The following is a 25,197-nucleotide window of genomic DNA, read 5'->3' on the forward strand; positions in this document are numbered from 1 at the left end:
TTTAAAATTAGTATTCCTGTTTAAAATATCAAATTTGGAAAGAAAAATACAAGCTTAATCATTTTTAAGTGGCTGCAAAAAAAAAAAAATACTTTTCATAAACTTCTTAAAAATATTATACTGCGAAACTGGCTCTACTGCCCATGTTCGCATAAATGTCCCATATGCAAAAACAGCAAGCTGAGAAAAACGCAAGACAAATTTGTCCCACCCATAAGGCTACGTGTTAAGTTTTCACGAAAAAACTGGATTTTCTCCTGATTTCTAGAACAAAGTAATGGATGTTATAGGCTTTTCTGAAAGGGCACACGATTTTGAACCAAACTGCATCAATAACTCAAAAGTGATGAAAATGCATATGGGACATTTATGCGATCAGGGGCAGTCTAGCTTTATTAAATATGATTAGTTTTGATGTCAAGTGATCAATGGTCTTTTATCGTGAAACCATGATTTTTTGTTCAGATCTTTTTTGTATGTTAAGCTTTAAGTTTTTGAATAAAAAGTGACGCACCTTTTTACACAAACGAAATCATAAATTAAAATGTCTAGCACAACCGAACAATTCAGAATTTTATTTCTGAAATTCCAAGATGCGAAAATCAGACGCTAACCTTTGACTGCGGTCACGGGGGTGCCAAAGCAAACCTTCCAGGAGCTCCGGAAATTTATTTTCATTTCAAATCCCTCGCGACGTCCTCATCACCAAGACCACACCGAATCAAGATTGAAAATCTGACTGTTTTACATGGAAAGCACCCCGCTGTTTTCCTTGTCACACTAATGGTGTTATTTCTGTTGGTTTTTCATGACAGCTCATTTTCGTTATTCTTCTAAACTGTTTGCACGAACCGTTCAACTCTACCAAGGTATGACCACCGGCCGGCGCAGGCAAAAAGCGTAATTAGACCCAATTATTTTTCTCTTATCTGGGGTAGTGCATTTTCCGGTTACGAGGAATTGCGTTATGGTTCTTGAAAAAATAGAGTCCTCGTCGTCCTTGGTGTCCTTTGGTTTGGTTTGGTACTGTGTGAGATTACACGCCCAGGTGCACGAACAATTAGCCTGCTTCTGATGGAGGTGAGGTGGGCCTTTTTGTCTCCGGCTTTCAGGTGCCTTTTTGCTGACGGAAGTCATCCTCGAGTGCTGAATCTGTGCAGGAGTCTGGAAAAACGCAATTTGATTTTATGGTTTTATTTTTGTTAAACAAATTTCGTAAATGAGAGTTCTGTTTTTCTTTTGATTTGGTTTTTATAAGATTTTTTAGGTGTTAATATGACATCTGTACCGAAATACGGATACTTGTCCACGTGAACAAATAATCTAAACAAAACAAATTTGCAACAGCAAATTAAAATTGTAATTGTAAAACGTTACAACCCAAACTGCAAAATATTACATGAAAACAATTCGAAGAAGTATAGTTTCATAAAATTCATACATTCATACATAGATTAGCAATATTATGCTGAGGTACCCCAAAATTCACAAAGTACTCTTTTTTATCAGCCGAAATTGGAAGAATCGTTACCATGAAATGTCAAATGGGAAAACACTCTGACTATTTTTTCACAAAAAATACGTTTTTGAAGTCATTTGTTGTCTGCTAGACTAGTTTGTGGTAGAGGTGGGCAAAACCGCTATTTTTAAGAGCGAGTCCACGAGCAAAGCATACCCATCTCGCATCGACCTCACCAATCTGCCTGAAATTTTCAGGGGTTGTTTGTACATATAAAACTAGCATCTGGCCAAAATATGAGCACTCTAGGTCAACGGGAAGTGGGGCAAATCGGGACACAAAGTTTGAAGGTTCAAAAACGTCAAAAATCTTAAAAAGGCTATAACTTAGGCAAAATTCAATTTATTTTCAAAATTCAAAATGCATCTGAAAGGGCTTAAAAAATGCAACAAAATGCAGGATGCAATTGGTTAAATCTAAAGGGAGTTATTGGCATTTTAGTGAAAAAATAGCATAATTTTCAAACTCAAATAAAAAAGTGTTCCATCCAGATATCAACTCGGTTCGGCCTGCAGCTTGTAGGGGACAACTGGGGCTACCATCTGAGACAGAGAACGCTTTGGGTAAGGCAGTTTAACATATTAAATAGACACTTTAACTTTTAGTGAATTTTTTGGTTGTAAATTTTTGCTCGCGGGACCCTTTAGATCCTATTTTCTGGTAATAATTTTATCATATTCGTGTTCCTGAGACAATTTCACAATAGAAACATGCATAAAAATGTTTATTTTGATCCATTTTAACCATTAAAAAATAAGTGTGGCAGTGCGTGGCCGAATGGTTACGCTGTCCGCTTTGTAAGCCGATGATTCTGGGTTCGATTCCCATCTGCTCCAACCTTCCATCGGATGAGGAAGTAAAATGTCGGTCCCGGCCTAGGTTGTTAGGCCGTTAAGTCATTCCAGGTGTAGGAGTCGTCTCCATGCCATAAGTACAAACAACACACCAAACCAAGCCTAATCCGGTGGAATCGCTGGCGGCGGTTGGACTCGCAATCCAAAGGTCGTCAGTTCAAACACAGGGGTGGAAGGTTCCTTGGAGTAGAAAGAGGTTTGGGTGCTCTCCCCATTCAAGCCTTCGGACTCCTAGGTTCGAGCAGAAACTTGCAATACACGGAGAAAAAAGAGTTCCCAAAATCGTGAACAAGCGTTCATGAAAATGGGAACCTCGAACAAAGTGTTCAAATCCCATGGTACGATTTTGAAAAACGTACCATGAAATTTGAACACTTTGTTCGTGGTTCCCATTTTCATGAACGCTTGTTCACGATTTTGGGAACTCTTTTTTCTCCGTGTAGAGACCACAAAAGACCCGGGGGTCGTTAATGTGGATGGTTTGATTTTGATTGCCTTACCCAAAGCGTTCTCTGTCTCAGATGATAGCCCCAGATGTCCCCTACAAGCTGCAGGTCGAACCGAGTTGATATCTGGATGGAACACTTTTTTATTTGAGTTTGAAAATTATGCTATTTTTTCACTAAAATGCCAATAACTCCCTTTAGATTTAACCAATTGCATCCTGCATTTTGTTGCATTTTTTAAGCCCTTTCAGATGCATTTTGAATTTTGAAAATAAATTGAATTTTGCCTAAGTTATAGCCTTTTTAAGATTTTTGACGTTTTTGAACCTTCAAACTTTGTGTCCCGATTTGCCCCACTTCCCGTTGACCTAGAGTGCTCATATTTTGGCCAGATGCTAGTTTTATATGTACAAACAACCCATGAAAATTTCAGGCAGATTGGTGAGGTCCAAACGACGTCCCATACAAAGGGGTATGCCCTGTTCGTGGACTCGCTCTTAAGGAGCCGCTCATTAGAATGAATGGCTCTTTTGAACGGCTCTTTCTCTCTTTAAAAAAAATGATAAGTAGCCTATTTAAAAAATTTGGGCGATTTTATGTTTTTTTTTCCTTTGACTTTTTAAAATAATTTGAAAAATGAGAAGATTCTCTTGAAAACCATAGGTCTTTGTCAAGATTTTTACTCGAACTTAAACGCTTAAATAGTAGGATGAGGAGAGCACCCAAACTTAAAATAAGATTTTTTAGAACATTTCTATTAATTTTAATAAATTGCGTTTATTTCTATTAAAATTAAATAAATGCTGAGATTTAATTTTAAGAAAAAATTTCAATTGTCAACATTCTGATAAAAGTCATTTAAAAAAAATCTCATTGGCTTTTTAATAGATTTTTGGTAAATTTTCAAAGTTTAGGATTTTAAAATGCAGTATTTTAGTGTATCTTTACGGTCAGTTGCGCAATATTTTTGTTTCAGTTTTACTTTTGGTAATTTCAAAGAAAACTAGGAAACTTAAAAAATGGGTTTGAAAACTTTTAAGTGTGCTACTAAAGGTATTTCAATGAAAATTGATGGGAAAGTTGCAATAAAACTCTAACGAAATAAATTGATTCTGCTTTCTAAATATCGGGAAATAGCCCCTCTGTACTCTGCCTTTCATTTTTTGCTCGAGTACACAAAAGTGAGACAATTTTGCTAATTTGGAATAAATTTATAAGCATAACTATGTGAAGTTCCAATTTTTATACTAGAATTTGCTGGAAAATCAATGAATTTTGTTAAAAAACTTAACAAAAGACACAGGTTCAAAAATCATTCTACTTGGAACGGCTCTTTCAAATAAGCGGTTCGCTCTTTTTCGCCGACCTCTAGTTTGTGGTATGATTTGAAAAGTCCAATAATAATACAAAATCTCGGGTTTTTTTTATTTTTTTAAACAGAAATATTAGAATGAATATTTTGTTTGAATCAAATTAAAATTATAAATTTGCAAATGTTTTGGGATTTCAAAATTTTCTTAAAAAAAGTCGAGAAATTCTTCTTTTTTAATAAAAAAATAGGTTGAAACTTTTAAATATTTCACAGACTTTTAAATTCATCGCAAAACGCAAACTAGTATTTTCCTCCAATTTCAAAAAAATTTAAGCTAATTTTTATCCTTTTTCAACTCAAAAGTGATGAATACAGAGCGGATTCGTTAATTCTAATAAAACTGCATTAAAATCAGTGAATCTGAATTCACTGATTGGAACGACTGGCAACTGAGAAAAGCACGAAGCCACGTTTTTCACTTTTCGTGCTGTGAATGTCTGTTCCAAAAATGCCTGAGAATGTTTTGCTTGGGAAAAGTTTAAATAACTAATCTCCGACTAAAAAACTCGTAATCGGGCTGTAGTGAACGAATTGGATGCTCCAAATGACAAAAGGTAGAGTTTTTTACCTCTATCTGACAACCACAAAATTCCACCGGGGGTCTAACCGGGTCCGGGATAATCCGGATTGTTTTACGACTTTGTTCCGATATAGATATTTGTTGAAAAATGTTAATAAAAATAATAAACAATGTATTTTTGAACAAGTATTGTCGAAACTTGTTAAATAGAGGGATCTTACAGCATAAAACAAAAATATTTGTTCATAAACTTAAGATTTGATAAGTTTTTACTAAAAAAAAGTAAAATTTTAACCAATTTTTCATATAAACTCACTAGAAAAAGTTTTCAGAAGTTCAGCTTAAAGTACTTGTAGTTGACACTGCAACAACATTTACTTAAAGAATTCACTCAAATCGATCAGATTTCGTAGATTTACTAGGGGTACGTTCAAATATTTGATATCACTTTTTACTTTTTTCAGTAGGCAATTTTTTTTGTATTTTTAAAGAATAAGTAACAGTTTTTTACAAATTCAATGAAAGGATCTTCAAGAGGACATTCTACTGCGTCGATTGATGGAAGTTTAGTCGAATTTTATGTACTTTTACATCAGAAAAAGTTCCCGTACAGGACAAATGTAGTAAATTATGGAAAAAAAATACATTTTCGCTCGCATGTTGGCATTAACACCAAAACTAATATTTCTTCAAATTTCTTTCGTCTTTTCATTAGATTTGACCAAATTTAAGAATATACCCAGAATCCAGGACACTCTTTCATTTCTTGGGTAACAATGAGACACTTTGATTTTTCATCATTAGACTATTCATAATCTATGAAAATCTCCCAACTCATAAATTGTTTTGAATGTTTGGCTCATTTTATGAGTTCAAACGTCGTATAAATATAATGATTTAATAAAATTTAAATACTTTTAAGTACAGTCCAGACTCGATTATCCGAAGGATTGGCTTCGGATAATCGAACCACGAACAAAACAAATCTTTTTTTTTCTTTTTCTTGTTTTAAACATCATATTCGAGTTCTGCAACCCAATTTTAGTCAAATTTGAATAGTTGATTGACTATTAAATAATAAAATGCATTTATTTTTCAATATTTTGTCACCGCCATATTGGCCGCCATCTTGGATTAAAATGTTTAAATCATTTCTGCGCAGGTTAGGTGCCATCAGACTCAAGCTCGACAATCAAAAATTATACGAAGAGAAATTTTTCTAAGGCCTTCGGATTATCGGGTCTGGACTGTATAACTTTTGTTAATCAAAGTTTTAAGTTGGCAAAATTGCATTTAAATGTTTATGGCAAGTCACCTGCAATGAAACAACACGAAAACATGATGTTTTGCTAGAAAAGTATTGATTTTTCACGACAGAATTGCTGAAAGTACTTTTCAGTACCGTCATCAGTGGTGACATTGGGCCGGGGGGTGAGATTGAGTCGTACAAAAATGCTGAAATTTGTATGACCCAATCTCACCCCCGAGACCCATTGTCACCCCTGATGACGGTACTGTTATTTTTATCGATGAAAAGTAGACCGTAACTAATTTCAAATTGGAAATTAAAAAATCATTTCATTTTCCAGAGAATTGCTCACCTGTTTTGAAGAGAAATCTGCGGATGCTTTCTTTGGCCATCTTCACCGACCGACCGACCGGCTTTTCATTGTTCTGGGACAATGGCGCTGGACCTGGTTTCTCATTTCAGATATAAATCTTTCACCATAAGTTTCGCAGAATGCAATGCAGTCCCATCCAACTGCAGAATGGTCAGAATTTTCCGGTTCCTTGACGATTCTTGACAAAACACAAACAAACACACACACTCATACTCGCTCTCGTGTTCTTTATCTCGCTCTAGATTGGTCATTGGGCGGGTGATTGGGTACACTTAAACGTGCCGAAGGTCACCGCACAGCACCAGATTCTGCATAATTTCGTCGGTGAAGATGGGCTTGTATTATGACGGGCAGATGCCGTCCCGGTGGTCCAGGTGGGACGCTGTCAGGTGGTTCCCGTTGGTGTTCCCGTTCGGGAGCATAATGATTGTTGTCTCTTGGATGTTCCTGGAAGGTTGACAGGGGGTGGAAAGAAGAAGAAGATGATGATATGTCGTGATCTTTTCCTGGCAGGTGTAATTGGGTGGAAGCATTGTTTAGGGCGAGTCAGTTCTAGGATGAGTATTTTTAGGAAATTAATACCGAGAAGATTGTTCGACCTTATCCATTTGCGAATCAAAGTGCAGAGGTAGGTGGGACAATACCATTCATCGAAATTGTGGGAGCAGATTTTTCTGGCCCGAGGAGTAAAAAAGGTTGACGAATTTCCAACAATCCTTTGAAGGCATCGATTTTTTTTTAAATAACACTGATTTGAAACGCACTTATAGGATTGCATCCAATTTGATAAAAATAACTCATTATTGTTGGTAAACACCAGTTTTGCGTAATTCGATAGATCGCAAACCGCCAATGCATTAAGCAAATTTAATTAGGGTTATGCATATTTCTGCTGCAACACAGTTGCCCTCGTTGATCACCACCTTTTTTTCTGTTGTTATTAACACCAGATATCTGTACTAACGAGGGCTCATATTCCCCAACCCTTAACAAAGTCACTGTTCATCCGCCCGGATATGATGTGACCAATAAGATAATTGTTTCATCAGTATCCGGTACAAAATGTGTGACTATGTGCATTTATGTACTCCCCTTGGTAACGGATGTATTTAATTTTATACCAGCATGTATGCAAATATAACATATGCTACAGTGAAACCCCGACGGTTTGACATTTTTCGATGCAATGTTTTTTTTGCGAATTATAATTTAAGTTGAATTAATACAATTTCTACCAAGGTCTAACAAAGGTAGTGAACGAAAAAACTTTATTTTTTTAATTTTGCCAAAAAAGCATTTCTGATTAAACCATTGGGGTTGTACTGTTCGCCAGATGGCATGCTGCTTGGTTTGTTGGCATACTTACACTCGCATCGACTGCGTTCCGATCCGTTTGCTGGGGTACCGCCTGGACATGGTGCTCGTCATAGATGTGTCCCGGTGGCCCATGTGATCTCCCCGGCGCCTCCTCGCACTAGACGATCCTTCGCAGAGCAAATATCTGCAATCAAAATGAACAATCGAAATGTTTTACCTTCAGCCTTTTTCAAAAATGGTATTTTTATATCAAGTAGCTTTTACATTTAACTGAACAAAATCTTACTAAATATTTCATTACGTGTCATAGTGGCCATACTTGTCATCAATTCAAAATGCAATAAAGCTAAAACTCACAAACTATGTTCGCTTACATAACTTTACCAACAGTTTTTAATAAAGTCACACACAAACACACTCACCTGTTGAAATGCTTCCGGAAGGCCCCGCTGACACAGTAGAGAGCGACCGGGTTGGCGCAGCTATTCGCAAACGACAAACAGAAGCCAACTATCCGGAGCACGTGCCAAAAGTGGTTGTAATCGTCCTGCGAGTTGGGGCTGGAAATGACGACGAGAGGAGTAAATTAAGCTTCAGTTAATGTGGTTGACGTTGTCGCAGCTTTCATGAAAGTAATGATTTGATGCCAAACCCATAAAATGTTAAGAATACTTCAAATCACAAAACTAGCAGATTTTCAATATACAATCGAACAAAAAGATTTTTGGAGTGAAAAATCTTCAAATCTTCAAATCTTCAAATCTTCAAATCTTCAAATCTTCAAATCTTCAAATCTTCAAATCTTCAAATCTTCAAATCTTCACACAGCACACAGCAGTTGCCCAGAACCCTCTTCGATTTAAGTAATTTTTTCACTAATCACGGTTCTGAGGTTTATTTATCGATATCTCGTGACGGAGGGGCGGTACGGTACGTATGCGAAAAAGATGTGGTTTTCAATCATTTTCAGCTTGAAATGGAGATGATTTAGAAATTTGGTGTCAAATGAACTTTTATGCAATATTGGACGCCAGATTTAATGGTGTACTCAGATTTTTTTTTTAAACTCAAAATAAATGCTGAAAAGTTCTACTTTTCAGCACTGAAATGGGTGCAGAAAAGTTGAACTTTTCAGCACTTGTTTCGAAAAGTATAACTTTTCAACATTTTTTTGGATTTAAACGATTTATTGACTCAGTGGGTGTTTTTCGGAATTACAAAAAATGTTGTATTGAACTCGTTGCAAAACTTGATTTTTTTAGCACGCTTCGTATTTATCCAACTCGGTGAACCTCGTTGGATAAATGTACGAATCGTGCTGATAAAATACTCTTTTGGCAACTTGTTGCATAAACTACTATTTTGTGTTTTTAGGCAATTTTTATAGGACATACCTAATTTTTAAGTCTCAAAAAAAAAAAAAATTACCGTAAAGCTTGTCCAATTTTCCATGAGTTTGCCTTTGAAAGCTTTTTAATTTGACTCGTTTTAATATTAACGAAAGATAATTTACTATACTCCTCCGTGTACGCACGAGTGCAAGCAGCAGTCAAGTGCTCAGTGCTCCATCGTTTTTTCGAAATTTTTCGCCGTAATTTACCGGGATTAGCCGCGAGTTTGCTCCTGCAGCATGCCAAGGGCCGGTCGTGGCCGTGGCAGTTCGAGTGTGGCCTCGAAAAACCCGCGAAGTTCGTCTACCGGCCGTGTGCAAAAAGGTAAACAAACCAACGCCGCGTCGTCCGCCATCGCGCCGGGGAGTGTGTGCGCCAAAGGATTTGACCCCAAGTTATTACACCCTAATTACCGCGTCCAGGATCGCAGCCCTATTAGGCTCCGTTCAGCTACTTCCGGCAATCCGTCGACCGATGGCGCTTCAACATCCGCCAACATTCCCACCAGTAACAAGTTCGCGAGACTGAGTGACGAGGAAAGCAACAACAACAACACCGACGGTAGCACTACCGACGACGACGACGACGATGGTCGTACACGGAAGAAAGTGATTTCGCCAAAAAAAGTAATTACTCCAAAGGAACGACGACCACCACCAATTTTCGTTTTGGACACGTTGGCGGACGATGTTGACGAGCAGCTGGAAGGCCTCGTGTACTGCCTCAAAATAGGTAAATCGTCAGTGCAAGTGTTCACATTTGACCAAAAGAACTTCGACCTGGTTGTGGAGAAATTGAAGCGTAAAAACTTCAAATTCTACACATTCGACCCCGTGCAGAAGACCGCTGTTAAGATCGTCTTGCAGGGGTACCAAGACCGCCCGATCTCCGTCCTCAAGGAGCACCTCTCGGGTGTCGGAATAACGCCGCGAGACATAAAAGTCCTCTCGCGGAAGACAACAGTCACAGGTACACACACACTGTACCTGTTGTACTTCGACCGCGGCACCGTCAAACTTCAAGACCTGCGGCGGACTAAGGCGTTGGACGGTTTTTGGGTAAACTGGCGGTTCTACTCAAAGAACCCGTCGGACGCAGCACAATGCCACCGTTGCCAGAAATTCGGCCACGGCTCGCGGAACTGCAACCTCCCGCCCCGCTGTGAAACACACCTCTCTGAGGCGTGTGCACTGCCGTGCAAGGCGGACCTGGGGGACAAGGCAGAGCAAACCAAGCCGCGCATCAAGTGCGCGAACTGCGGCGGTAACCATACCGGTAATTACCGCGGATGCGTCGCGCGGAAGTCCTACCTCGAGGAGCAGGAAAAGAGGAAGAAGAAAGCAGCAGCGTCCCATCCTCCTCAGCGAAGTACGAGCGCAGCCGTTCCTGCAGCTGGCCAGCGTACGGTTCCAGCGGACAACCCAGCGTTCCCTCCTGGATGGGGGCGGTCGTTTGCGAGCGTGGTCGCTGCCGGTAGCGGCGATGCGACCCAGCAAGGAGTCACCGCGGAAGATCTCTTCACCCTGCCGGAGTTCTTTGCTCTCGCGGGGGAGATGATGACGCGGTTTCGGACCTGCCGTAACAAGGCGGAGCAATTTCTGGCCCTCGGGGAGCTGATGATCAAGCACATCTATAAAGGATAAAAAATTGTGATCTAGTTTTAAGCTTTCTCTATTTCTATCCCCTTTTCCTAGCAAGTTTAGTAAGTTTTTTTTTCTTAATTTTTCTTACTCTTGGTTACACCTTTATTTACAAGCAATAACTGTTCCAAAATGGATTATGATGTAACACACAGCTGAAAGGAACTCCAAAACTCTGTTATGTATTTCAAAAGAACTTATTGTATATTGATAATTCACCAATAAAACCGAATTGAATTGAAAAAAAATAATTTACTATACAGGTTTCTACCACACTGAAAAAAATATTATATTTTCAATGTTATCAAGCTTATATCTGGAATTACGAGCTCTTATCGGTATTTTTCGGTGAAATTAAACTCTCAAAATTAGAAGAAAGAAATGAAACTGATAGGTGGATAGTTGACTAGTGTCTTAGAAGAAGATTGAAAAGGACGGAAACTTAGTCAGCGAAAGGGCCATATGAGGGCCGTCCTGGAGTCATTTGGATGACACACTGGGATGATTTGTCTGTGTACACTTACTGAGGTTGCGACTCAGTACTTGTACACTGTACAGTTTCATTTCTTTCTTCTAATTTTGAGAGTTTAATTTCACCGAAAAATACCGATAAGAGCCCGTAATTCCAACACAATTTAAGGTGATTAAAACAATTTGGGTAAATAAACAATCAGTCCCAATACTGAGCAAGCTTATATCTGTAAGCCCAAACATCCAATTAAAACGCTGTCACAGGTAAACTTATGGGAAATTGGACGAGATTTCCGGTAAAAATATTTTTGAGACTGATAAATTAAGTCTGTCATATAGAAATTGCCAAAAACCACAAAAAATCTTATTTTCAACATTTTTATTTCTAAAATCGCTGTATCTCAACAAAGATTGGACATAGGACAGTGGTCAACATCGAGACTTGAAAAATCGATTCCCACTATTGGTTTTGAAAAAAATGACATTTAGACCACTTAAAAAAAAAAACAGATTTAGTAAATGATTTTTGTATTTTTTTAGAGAGACATACCTGCATTTTTCGTGAGTCTTTTTGTATTATCTTAAATTTTGAAGGAAAATAAAATTAACTTTAAAACTTAAAATTTAAAAAACCTCATAGAAATGGCGTGTATTTTTCCCTCAGTGTTGTTTTAGAAAGCTTGTATCCTACAAGTTTGTCTTTGACCACTTTTTGATACGATGCAACGGCTTCGAGATACGAAAAACGAAGTTGACTTTATAGCTGTCGGCCACCATTGCTAGTACCAACCACTAGTGTCTTCCTTTTTATCTACAAGGACTTCGCCGCCCTGGGCTCCTAAGTGTATGAAAGTATGGCACGGAGCGACGGCGCCGAATACCCATATTTACACAAAGATTTTTTTAAATTACAAAATAGAAAAATATTTAAATAGCTTACCCCATTCTCAAATGTCATTTTTTAGTACAATTTGCTTCGTATATGTACACAAAAATTGCTTATATAGGCCTAGGATAACATGTCTAAAAAGTTTCATTGAAATCGGAGAGAGTCGGGTACAAAAGTACCAGAAAAATTCCTGGTTTGAGCTGGAATTGCTCAAGGGTTTTGCTCATCACGAGATATTACAATTTTACAAAAAAAAAGCTCATGTTCAATTAATGTTTTGGGAAACTGTTGATGAACTTGGCCGGATTTGGAGTCGCTTCAAATGCTACCCGACTTAAACCAGGTATAGTTGCATGTTCGGTATGTTTATCGAGTGGTTTCATTATTCGCATAACACCAAAATGTCTTAAACTTAAGGAGCGGCCGTGGCTGACTGGTTACGGTCCTGGGATCGATTCCCATCTGCTCCCAACGAGAAATAATAGGAAATATAAAATTTTGAAACTCTGAACATGAACGAAAAATCAGAGTTGCTCGAGTCGGGGTTCGATTCCCGTCCTTTGGATTGGTAAGCAAAAATGCCAACCATTACGCCATCACGGTTTGGTGAACTAAGACTGGAATTAGGAATACTGTTACTATCAAACTAAATACGCGCTGGGTCCTTGTCCATTTGACAAGGGTTCGGAAGTTCTAAATAACGTTTGAACACGATTGGTGCAAACGTTCTTCAGGGCGGGGCTTGTCGATAAAGCTGAAGTACCTCGCGCTTGGCTAGCCAGCGTAGAAATGGGTCACAGAAGCTCGGCAGAGCTAACACCTTTCAAATGCCTATGCGAGTTATTTGCATGTATAGAGTGTAGATCTAAAAATAAATGGAAACAGCTCAATTTGTAAGAAGCGGCCGCGTGGTCCTGTTTGGTTGGTTGCACACACACACAACACCAAAATGTCTTAAACTCATCAACACAACTTATACTCCTCTAAATCTGTAACATCATGCTGAACATGTTTTCGTCGTTTCTCCCAAAAACCGCAACTCAGGTGTGTGCTCGGATTCTAGAGAAATGTTTTTCGTAAACATTTTCAATCAAAACCCCCCGGTTGCACCTTGTTTCAACACGTCATCGCTGTATCGTTAGTAGAATCCTTGTTTGACGAAGGAGAAGCATTAGTTGGTTGATGCAGGTTGTGGTTTTGCCCTTGAATTTTGTTCTAACATCGACCACTCCGACAAGTCGACAAGCAAAGAGCAACACAACGTGGGACTTTCAGTTGAGCGTGATTAAGTGGCTTGTCCTGGGGAAAACCGGAAGCACCGCGCCACTGGCAATTGTCGTGTTTGCTCAGATCACGGCGAAACGGATGATGGCCCGGAGCGCAGATTATTTCCGTTTTTACCGAGGGGGTGCTGCAGTAGCAGCGATTGTTTGCGAAATTCATTAGAACGGTCAAGTGCATCCTCAAACTTCCGGGCAGTGTTTGCTCCCTCATCGGGGGTGTAATGAGCTTTTTTAAAGGTTGGGTTAAAATTTACGTGTGCATTAGGGTGATTCAGTTCAGTTTCAGTTGAATAAAACCTGATTGTTTCGAACGCCCTAACATACATGCGTTGTTGAGCTGACAACTTTAGTCATTATTCAAGTTGTCAGAAAGTGTGCAATAAAACTGTGGTCTCCGTTTCATGTTGGACTCACCGTGGGAAGAAAAATTACACCAAAGGAAGTGACCCCCCCGGGGGGTGGAATGAAAAACAGCATATTTTCAGCATTGCACAGCAAACAGCACACATACAGTGACATTTTTGCAGAGGAAGAAAGAGTTGACTTTGTGGTATGAACTTACTTGTAATAAAACCACAGCATAAAGAGATGCGATGGCAGGAAGCAGATGCCAAATATGACGACAAACGCCAGCACCGTGATGGCCACTTTCCGTCTTGCTTTCACCTAAAGAGAGAAACCATCAGGAGGGAGAAGAAAGAAAGAGAGCAAAATAATTACAACTTGAATGGAAATTGCAATAAATATACTTGTTATGAAACTGTCGGGATTCGTGGCAACAGATGGGTGGTCTTTGATTGTGACTGGGGAAAAGGTCAAACGAGGAGAGGTTTCTATTTATATTTGTACAATCTTACTTTGACAAAAAAGTGTCCCTTTAGATGGTAATTTCACTGACGTTATCTTACTTCGGGTCTTACGGTAGCCTTTTTGGCCAATACAATACATATAACACAAGCCAAAGACAAATACTGGAGTCGGAGCCAGATAATTTTCAACAACATTGTATGGGAGTTGTTTATGGAGTCGGAGTCGGAGTCGGATTAGGTAGAGTCGGATATTTTTGAGAGCTATTCGGAGTTGTAGTCAAAGTCGCTAAATTTTCTAAAGCCAGCAAGTGTTCAAAAAAATACTGTTCCATTCAAACAGTTTTCAAAAGGTTCTAAGCGCCACTTGTAAACACAGCAGCTTTTCGATCGGGGTCCACCAACTCACACAGCCGGGGCAACCCCTCTTCGATTTGCGTGAAACTTTGTTGCGAAATTTAGTGTACCCAGAAGGGTAATTTGTTCAATCAGAACACAATTTTTCATTGTAAAATTTCGTGTTTTTTGTACCTTGGCAGAGTTATTTTAAGATGTTCTACAATGTTCTACAAAGTTGTAGAGTATACTATTACAACAATTTTAATATATAAACATAAGGGGTTTGCTTGTAACCATCACGACTTATCGCAATTTTATGGAACAGGCCGGATTATGTACGGATTTATTTTAGTATAATACGGATTTGTACGGAATTTTATGTGGCAATAATAAATAGAATTACTTTTTTGATTTGGCCAAAACTTTTGCTAATTAGAAAATTTTATTTAATCGTCGGCTTGATTTTAAAAGGATTCTTTGGTTAATTTTCTGGGTTTGCTTCAGTTCAAAGTTGATTATCACTAGATGTTCTATTCAAATTCTTTACACTTTCCAATAAAAGATCCAAAGGTTGTCTAACGCTCGTGAAAACCTGTGAATCAACAAATGTTCTCGTGATAACACTCAGAGCGATATTATTCGTAGCAGCAATCTTGCCATTTCGTAAACTTTTAAACATTTAATTAAATGGAAGACCATAAAGATTTGATGCAGCAAATCACTTTTTTTTGAGAATGTTTTTGAAACGTGCAAGTCATAAGCACTTTTATAGCAAAGTATAAATTGCAGCTGTAAATACGGCACAGTTTTATTCGCAATTCGCAATTTTCAGTGTAAGAACGGGCCTTGACCGATCTTATGCACCAGGTTCCCGACGAACACGCACTGCCCTTACACCTACATCTCACCTTGCTCTGAGTCAGTACGAGCAGCACGCTAGAACACGCTTTGAGTGTTCGTGCCAGGCATGCACACCTTCTTTTCCGGTTACGCATTTTAACTCGGCCGGGGGTGGTACATTACGTAGGGTTTGATGTAAGTATAAGTGCCTAACCATTTATAGTGTGCCTATCAATTTTCATTAAAGCAAAAACTGTTTTATTTTTAGTTTGAATTCAAAAACTAGTTGTTATTTTACTGTGTATTGTTTTCTCCTGAAATCTTTCCTAGTGTTGAGTTGTGTTTTTATGTTGCTATTTCTTTTGTCGCGATGTTTTGTTACAATTTTTGGTCCTAAGCATGTTATAAAAGTTTACCAAAAGTACAATAGTAATATTTGTGTTAATCCTTTAATCATTCCATAAATTGAGTAAGGGCTCGAACCTCACTTGCTTAAGAAAAAGGTGAAGTTTTAAAACAATGGAAAGTGAAGCAAATATACTATGTAAAGAATCAATAATAAAAGAAAGAAAGTAATTTATGAAGTAGATAAAGAAATTAACAATAGTTAATAAATAGAGGTAACAAACAAGCTTAGATTGTATTGAGGGCAATTTACAGGGAAGATGAGAAATTATTCAAATAGAGCAGTTCTCTAGGATTTCGGTCATTCGATTTTTTTTGTATTTTTTAATCCGGCTGAAACTTTTTTGGTGCCTTCGGTATGCCCAAAGAAGCCATTTTGCATCATTAGTTTGTCCATATAATTTTCCATACAAATTTGGCAGCTGTCCATACAAAAATGATGTATGAAAATTCAAAAATCTGTATCTTTTGAAGGAAATTTTTGATCGATTTGGTGTCTTCGGCAAAGTTGTAGGTATGGATACGGACTACACTGGAAAAAAATGATACACGGTAAAAAAAATTTGGTGATTTTTTTATTTAACTTTTTATCACTAAAACTTGATTTGCAAAAAAACACTATTTTTATTTTTTTTTATTTTTTGATATGTTTTATGCCAACTTTTCAGAAATTTCCAGGTTGTGCAAAAAATCATTGAGCGAGTTATGAATTTTTGAATCAATACTGATTTTTTCAAAAAATCGAAAAATTGGTCGAAAAAAATTTTCAACTTCATTTTTCGATGTAAAATCGAATTTGCAATCAAAAAGTACTTTAGTGAAATTTTGATAAAGTGCACCGTTTTCATGTTAAATCCATTTTTAGGTGACTTTTTTGAAAATAGTCGCAGTTTTTCATTTTTTTTAAATAGTGCACATGTTTGCCCACTTTTGAAAAAAATATTTTTGAAAAGCTGAGAAAATTCTCTATATTTTGCTTCTTCAGACTTTGTTAATACGACTTTTAGTTGCTTAGATATTGCAATGCAAAGGTTTAAAAACAGGAAAATTGATGTTTTCTAAGTCTAACCCAAACAGCCCACCATTTTTCAATGTCGATATCTCAGCAACTAATGGTCCGATTTTCAATGTTAAAATATGAAACATTTGTAAAATTTTCCGATCTTTTCGAAAACAATATTTTCAAAATTTTCAAATCAAGACTAACATTTTAAAAGGGCGTAATATTGAATGTTTAGCCCTTTTGAAATGTTAGGCTTGATTTGAAAATTTTGAAAATATTGTTTTCGAAAAGATCGGAAAATTTTACAAATGTTTCATATATTAACATTGAAAATCGGACCATTAGTTGCTGAGATATCGACATTGAAAAATGGTGGGCTGTTTGGGTGAGACTTAGAAAACATCAATTTTCCTGTTTTTAAACCTTTGCATTGCAATATCTCAGCAAATAAAGGTCAAATCAACAAAGTCCGAAGAAGCAAAATATAGAGAATTTTCTCAGCACTTCAAAAATATTTTTTTCAAAAGTGGACAAGCATGTGCACTATTTTTAAAAAATGAAAAACTGCGACTATTTTCAAAAAAGTCACCTAAAAATGGATTTAAAATGAAAACGGTGAACTTTATCAAAATTTCACTAAAGTACTTTTTGATTGCAAATTCGATTTTACATCAAAAAATGAAGTTGAAAAATTTTTTCGACCAATTTTTCGATTTTTTGAAAAAATCAGTATTGATTCAAAAATTCATAACTCGCTCAATGATTTTTTGCACAACCTGGAAATTTCTGAAAAGTTGGCATTTTATGTCCTCTAAAACATATCAAAAAATAAAAAAAAATAAAAATAGTGTTTTTTTGCAAATCAAGTTTTAGTGATAAAAAGTTAAATAAAAAAATCACCAAATTTTTTTTACCGTGTATCATTTTTTTCCAGTGTAGTCCGTATCCATACCTACAACTTTGCCGAAGACACCAAATCGATCAAAAATTTCCTTCAAAAGATACAGATTTTTGAATTTTCATACATCATTTTTGTATGGACAGCTGCCAAATTTGTATGGAAAATTATATGGACAAACTAATGATGCAAAATGTCTTCTTTGGGCATACCGAAGGCACCAAAAAAGTTTCAGCCGGATTAAAAAATACAAAAAATAAAATTGAAGAAAAAAGACCGATTTCGTAGAGAATTGCTCAATAGATAAATAAAGAAAAGGCACATGATAAACAAAATTGACATCGCTGCCAAATTAAGGGAAAGCAGACAGTTTGTTACAGCAGCATCAATGGGTAAAATAGAGTGAAAAGCGTTGAGAAATAAGAGAATCAAATAAGTAAAATCGAAATCAAATGGAGGATAGTAAACAGAAGCCGTTTTAGAAAATCAGTGAAACAAAATAAACAGAAGATAGCTGTTAGCTGAAATGGAAACAAGAGAACCCCCGTTCTGCGATGCTCAGGTACATCCACAGCAGTTGACTCAACATACTGCGAATCAAAACAATACCGTCTACAATCACAAATTACTTCCCTTTCCCACATTGACGCGCCCCTTTCTTCTAGCCGTCTCTACTCTGACCCTCGCTGGTCAAAGGTTTACGAGTCGTTTCCACAGGCCACCAGCTAGCCCAAGTAACATTTTTAAACCAACTAGCCACCACCAAGTTTTATTAAGGCTTTATTGTAGCATCTTGATTGCCTAATAGTTTTATTTGGGCATTCACCGCAACCAACAAGCAAGAGCTAATTAATAGGCTCTAACAGGGTTTTATGCCTCGGACATAAAACCGAGTTTAAATAAAAGCCGACTGGCTTTCAATAAGGTTTTATGAAAGTTTTAACAGAGGCTTGAAAACCAGATGGCAATGCCATGCCAAACGGTTTTATCGCATGCTTTGTTAAAACCTAGAGTGTTGTAGCTGTCAAGTGCCATTAGGCATGTAAAAAGCTCACTTAAAACCATAAGCTCCTTAAAGAGCATTTATCGCGGCCAAATAGCAGTGCATAAATATGGCGCTAGACGCGTGCTCTGATTGAATATGATTGACCGCCATCTTGGTTGAAAAAATAGAAAACTGAAAAATTTGATTTAAATTTGATGAAAACACACATTTATGCTGAATTTCTGGTATGATTTATATAGCGATAGATGTTTAAAAATATTTTGAACATTTTTTCCAATGAATTGCAATAAAATATTTTTTAACATTAAACACTATGTTTACAAAATATTGATTTTTGATGAAGCGAGTTTAATTTTTTGGCTCTATCTCCCCTACATTTATCAATAAAATTTCAACCGCAGCTGAATTTGAGCCATCAGTTGTGAGAAACAAGCTTTCAAATTATTTGAATTAGCTCTAATATCTATTATTTATCATCGCCATTTTTGACAACCATCTCCATAATTTCATTTGGCAAGACGAAGACTTATTTTTGCCAAAATAAAACCTATTTGGCATAAGACGTTTGAAGACGTATGAAATGTCATTTTTCCATAACTCCTGACTAGGTTTTAACAAAGGTTTTATCAAGGCTTTGAGGATGTTGTTAGGATTCAGTTGTAAAGCCTTGAACTCCTATGTAGGTTTTATAAATAGGCCGTAACAACCTTTTGCGGAGGTCCTTTTGGGTTTTATGTGGGGTTTATCAAGGTTCTGGGGAGTTTGTTACGACTAAGGGGTTTTAATGTTGGTTTTGGCTGATAGGTTTTATAGCGGTTGTGACAGCTTTGATAAAGCCTAAAATGTTACTTGGGAGGTTACACCTTGTCATCATGATGACTAAACCAAGCCAACGTGGAGGTAAGAAAATAGGACACTTGCAAGGAACCAGAGCCATGCTGTTTTGTCCAAACAGCACTACGGATGTAGTTGGGCTCCTTCCGGGATGTTCCTCGCCTAGGTGTGTCAACCGACGAGTATCATCAGTATCATGCACCCTTGGCCTGCAAATACGGCACAGTTTTATGTTTTCAAATTCCAAATTCCAAATTTAATGAAATAATTCCTTAACAGTTTTTGTGTTGTTATAATATGGGGTCATATCGGCAAAGTGTACGGATTTTTGCTCAGCAAGAGTTGGTAGCCTTAATCATGGCCATTCACGGTCACTCGCGACAGACAAGAACGACAAAATAAAGAGAAATGCAAAAAGTAACTTTTTCAAAACTTTTTTTTTGTAAAAACGCTTTTTGAAGAACATTGTTACACTCTAAAAAATTACCCTACAAAGTTAAAAGAAACCCTAACTTTTAAAATGAAAAGTTATGTTCTAAATAAGAAAATTACCCTTCCAGCCTCATGTAGATTCGAATAGTACAATAAATTTCCCTTAAAATAACATGTTTAAAAAAATATAGTTCATAACGAAAAAATTCTAAAACATTTTTCTAGCTTGTTTCGATGAAAAATAGTTACTTCCGAAATTTTGAGTACGCCATCAAATCGGCCGTCCAATTTTACATAAAAGTCCCTTTGACACCAAATTTTGATCTCATCACCTTTTCAGGCTGCAAATTATTGAATAACGTGTATTTTTTCGCATGTTCAACATTTTTTTCGAGTGTTCAAAACGGACCTCGGATTCGTGATCACGGACAAAAGTTACCCCTTAGGACAAAGTTTCTCGTAAATCGAAGAGGGGTCGGGGCAACTTTTCCCGATTTCGTGCATTGTTGTCATATAAAAAAGGCTTCAATCTTGTCGTGCTATCCTGACACAGTCTGAAAATTTATGTAAGTCCGTCAACTGGCCAAAGGGATTTCAGGTCAAAACGTGTTTGACACAAGTAGGAGATCGACAACCGTCGTGATAAAATGCGGTTTCCAAGCAAAAATCACGTTTTAGACCAGTTTTAAAATTGTTTACCATTTTTATCTGGAAAATGAAGGTTCTTTGGAAATGTATGCTGGATTTCAGTTTAATCTTTTTAACCGTCTAACCGTTTTGTTTTTGTTTTCGATCATGAACCAAAATTCAAAACGATGCCAAATTTGCCAAACAACGATAACAAACTAACTGCACAAATAGCGCAGCTCACTTCTCTGCCAAATATCCTACACTTCCAGGCAACACTTTTTGGAAGTTTAGTTGATAATGGTGAAATAAATTCGTTTTTTTCGTACCTCCAGTAGTTAGCGTGACGTTTGGCATTAATTGTTGCACTATATTGTGGCGAATTGCCAGCAAGTTTATATTTAGCGGTTCATTCGGATGCAATGCTTTTCAATGCTCTCTACTCCATAGATATGGTGAAAATTATGTACCCTCGCCTGTTTCGTTCAGTAGAATTGACCTCGTTGCTCGTTTGAATGTATTATGAATGTAGTCACATGGTTGCAACGTTTTAATTGCGGTTTTACTTTTTAGTTCACTAGGTAAAATTTGAATAGATGCTCTCGTTTTCTCATTAAATAGAACAGTTTCACGGGAATCTGAGGGAAACCTCGTAATTATTGATGCAAGTGGCTGCATTTTGTAGGATTCTAAGAGTGGAAAACATTTTTCGAGTTTTTTTTTCATGGAAAGCATATAATTGTAGATCATACAGGAAACTTTCTTCTTCACAGATGAAATTTGAAAGATAATTGAGATGCAAGAATCTGGTTCAAAATAATTCCAACAGACAATAATTAGCATAGCATAGCATTGGTGTCTACCCGTAGTTGCTACTCTGTTATTGACCAGGACCTCCAAGAATTGCTCCGTGGACCACAGATGAAGAGTAGGAACCAATCATCACCACTTCGCAACTTTCAAATGTCCCTATCATGCTAGCCAATCACAGCGCCGGCCACGACCAGTGGTAAGACACGGGGGAAGTGGATAGGAATTTTAGTCCGATACTTGAGTGATGAAGACCGCTAAATCGGCTGCGTCTTCGACAAAGTATCACGTGAGATTTGAGGGTGTTAGTAAGATGGGTGTGAAGCCAGGATTCACCGTGGTAAGTGATGCGGCCGGTCAAATCTATTTATAGTCCTTAATTCTTCGTATGTTCTTGGATTCATTTTTGGAAGCTTTCCAATTCGGTTCACCAAGCTTTTTGTGGTGAATTCTGGTCGTGTTGAAAGTTCAATAATTCCAACAGACAATAATTAGATCCAGAGGCGTACTAAGGCCGGGTGTCACCCGGGGCGGGCTGCCCGGTGTCACGCCTCACCCCTCCCCCCCTCTCACACCCCCCTTTCTAGGTTTAATCCCACCAAACTTATGTCACATGAAATTCTTCTTACAAACTGGAATTCTGAATAATACTTTGAAATGAGCAAAAATCTTGCAATAAGACAACAAAAAAACACATATTTAAAATAATGAAAATTATACTTTTTATGTTAAAGCAACGACTTTTTCAAAAAGTGTTTATAATTAGTTTTTTTTTTCTAATATGCAAATACACGTAATAAAATTATCGAAATAATTATATCAGAGAACTAGTTCAAAAAAGAAGATATCATTCAGCTCGGAAATTTTTACTTATAAATAACATTTTTTTTAAATGGAAAATATTAAAATAATATGCTGTGTCATCAAATATATAATATACAAGCCTTAAATTGAATCGAGTACTGCTAATTTATAGGATCATTTAGACATTCTCACAAATCAAAAAATGAAAAAAGAATCGTCCAGATTGATTGAATTATACACAAGAACCAGCGAGTAGAAGTTGCCATTGGGCATTTGTGTAAGTTTGACATGCGTTGCATAAAGCTTTTAATTGTAAAATTTGTTAATCACATAAAAATGCTCAATAATTTTCTATTAAGCTTTCAAATATTTTTCAAATATCAATGAATTTTATTTTTATTTCAACCAATAATTTTCTTTTTTTGTTCATTTAAAAAACCAGTTAGTTAATAAAATCTTGAGATGGTTTTGTTTTTTAAATACATCTTTAAAAGTTTTTTTAAATTATTTTATAAATTAAAAAATGATTCCGGAAAGATTCAGAACTATGTTATGTCTTTAAATGTTAATCGAAATGTTATTTTATTATTGTGCAAATATTTTTGATGTATGGTTTCCCATCAATCAATAAATCAGAATAAAAAAAAGCGGTTAATACTAAATCCAGAAACTTGAGACATTTTTCCTCGAATTTTCCTTGAAAAGCGTTAATTAGTTTCATTCATATTTTGTTCAGTTTTGCTTAAACATTATAGAATCTTTCCGAGGACCAGAAAAAATATATGTATTGGTGAGGGAAGTTTAGAAAAATAATTTCGATTTTTTAAAAAGCACATTTTTCAAATTTAAAATATGAATAAAACTCATTTCTGATTTTCAAGGAAAATTCGAGGAAAAATGTCTCAAGTATTTTTTCAGTGTTAACTGCAATTTTTTGTATTCTGATTTTTGGATTGATTGATGGGAAATCATGTATCAAAAATATTTGCACTATTTAAAAAACCAAACATCTCGATTAATATTCAAAGACATTTCCGAGTTCTTAATCTTTTTGGATTATTTTTTTTATTTTATGATGTTATTAAAAAAAAATCAATTTTAATTTTTTTTATCAAGCTGTTTTTTATACTATTATAATGGATTTAAATTCTAGAATAGAATGTTCTGAAAAATCACTGATTTTTCAAAAATTATCTTACAGTTTTCAGAAAAAAAAAATTTGTTCTTAAGACCGAAGAATCTACCTTTCAACATTTGTCAATTTATCAATATTGCCTTGACTTGAAAACACTAACAAAAAGAATTGAGTCAATTTAGTTGTTTTAATTTCTCTCCTCATGTATTGGATGGATTTTCACGCATCGTTGTATTTGTAACATTATTAGTATTAAAAAAACTGATTTTCAAATCAATTAATAAATATGTTTAATATTTAAAGCAAATGAAATATTTTATTGAAAATTATTGGTTGAAATAAAAATAATATCCAATGAAAATTAAAAATTAACCCGTTTGTGTTTTTTTCAAAGCTTGATAGAAAATAATTGAACTTTTTTATTTGTATAATTATAATTTCAAGCTTTATTTTAACACTGGAACACCCAACGCATGTAAAACAACTTAATTCATTTTATTTTATTTATTTCAGAAAAATAAGTAATATTTAATTTTTAAAAAGAGTGCCAATTTATGGAAACACTTGTAGAATTTGAAAAAAATCAGACAAATAAAAGCAGAGATATAACACTGCTAACAGAAAACATTGAGAAAAAAAGTCTTTTTGAAAAATTAAAGGTGTTTGAAAAAATATGAAAATACATTGATTAATTTTAATACCCAATGCCCTTTGTTATTTTGAATTTTAAAATTTCCAAAATCCTAAATAAGAGAATTTGATATCTTTTCAAATCAATAAAAATGTACACACTTGGGACTTATTTAAAAAAATCCATTGGTTCTTATTGCCTTTAACTTTAAAATAATGCCTTTTAGTTCATTTCTACAAACTTCACATTAGTAAAGTTTACTTATAGGGTACATATAATTATTTGGAAAAAAAAAACAAAAAAAATGCTTTTGGAATTGCTATGAGAACAACATTTTTTTTTAAATCGCTTTTTGTATCATACCGCCATGACATTTATTGTCTATCTCTTTCATAAAATTTGTTCAAAAATCCAACGTTATTGGCATGGGTGCTTTTTATTGTTTATTTCAATTATAATAGGGTTTGAAAAGGTTGTTGTGCACTCTTGTCGAGTCTTATTCTACTTATCATTTTTGAATGGACAGTTGCTAAAATTATATAGAGACTTTCAAAAGTGAACCAACAAATATCCCGCGGGCTGGTCTTAAGATTATTATGGAATCCGGCCCATTTAGGATTCTTCTTATGAAGTTTTTTTAGGAAAATGATAAGTAAGTTTGCTTTTATAAACTAAAATAATAAAAAAATTAAATTCAATCAAAAAATGAGAAATTACATTTTAATACCTGAAATATTTATGAGGATTCTGAAAGTATTAAAGCACTTTCACATTTTCCAAAAAGAATTTTTAAATGCTAAAAATAAAAAAAATGTAAGTGAAGGAAAAATAATGGAAAACTCAAATTTCCTTTTTTGAAACATAGATTCTCACTCTATTCAAAAATTATTTTTTTTTTTAAATCATAATTCTGTGGACCCCTTCGGATCTGCCTGACAATCTTTGCTGTTTTCTGTACCCTTTTATTAGCTTCCAATTTTGATAGCAATCAGTTGTTTTTTTTTTTTAATTTTTAAATTCAAATTGTTTTTTTATTTTTGCTTTCAATTGAAACTCAAGAGTGGTTTGTCACAAAAACATTTTTACGAGAAAACATTTTCCATTTAACTTTTTTTATAAGCTTGTACATTAATAATATAGGGGTGACACGTAATATGTAAGGGGTACCCCTTACATATTAGTATCTTTATAAAAAATTCTTTATTTGATGATCGGGTGTCACCCCTGAATATTTAATTTTTGAAGTTTTCAGGATATGTCGAATATAAACATGCACTTTTGCTAACTGTGACTACTTAACTTC

The 25,197-nt window shown here is 35.8% G+C and overlaps 1 protein-coding gene across 2 annotated transcripts in view; it reads right to left on the minus strand.

Annotated features, from left to right (window-relative positions):
- Window positions 1-327: 327 nt before the first annotated feature.
- Window positions 328-25,197, minus strand: part of LOC120419951 (neuropeptide CCHamide-1 receptor-like) — a 92,985-nt gene continuing 68,115 nt past the window's right edge. For both annotated transcript variants that reach the window (XM_052708859.1, XM_039582811.2), the window contains exons 6-10: window positions 13,887-13,990; window positions 8,073-8,210; window positions 7,700-7,834; window positions 6,313-6,780; window positions 328-1,164 (exon numbers count right to left, since the gene is read on the minus strand). In XM_052708859.1, coding sequence (XP_052564819.1) covers window positions 6,675-6,780; window positions 7,700-7,834; window positions 8,073-8,210; window positions 13,887-13,990 — 483 coding nt within the window. In that variant the 3' untranslated portion in view covers window positions 328-1,164; window positions 6,313-6,674. The remainder of the gene's footprint in view (window positions 1,165-6,312; window positions 6,781-7,699; window positions 7,835-8,072; window positions 8,211-13,886; window positions 13,991-25,197) is intronic.

This window comes from Culex pipiens, chromosome 2, assembly GCF_016801865.2.
Source record: "Culex pipiens pallens isolate TS chromosome 2, TS_CPP_V2, whole genome shotgun sequence".
Lineage (NCBI taxonomy): Eukaryota > Metazoa > Arthropoda > Insecta > Diptera > Culicidae > Culex > Culex pipiens.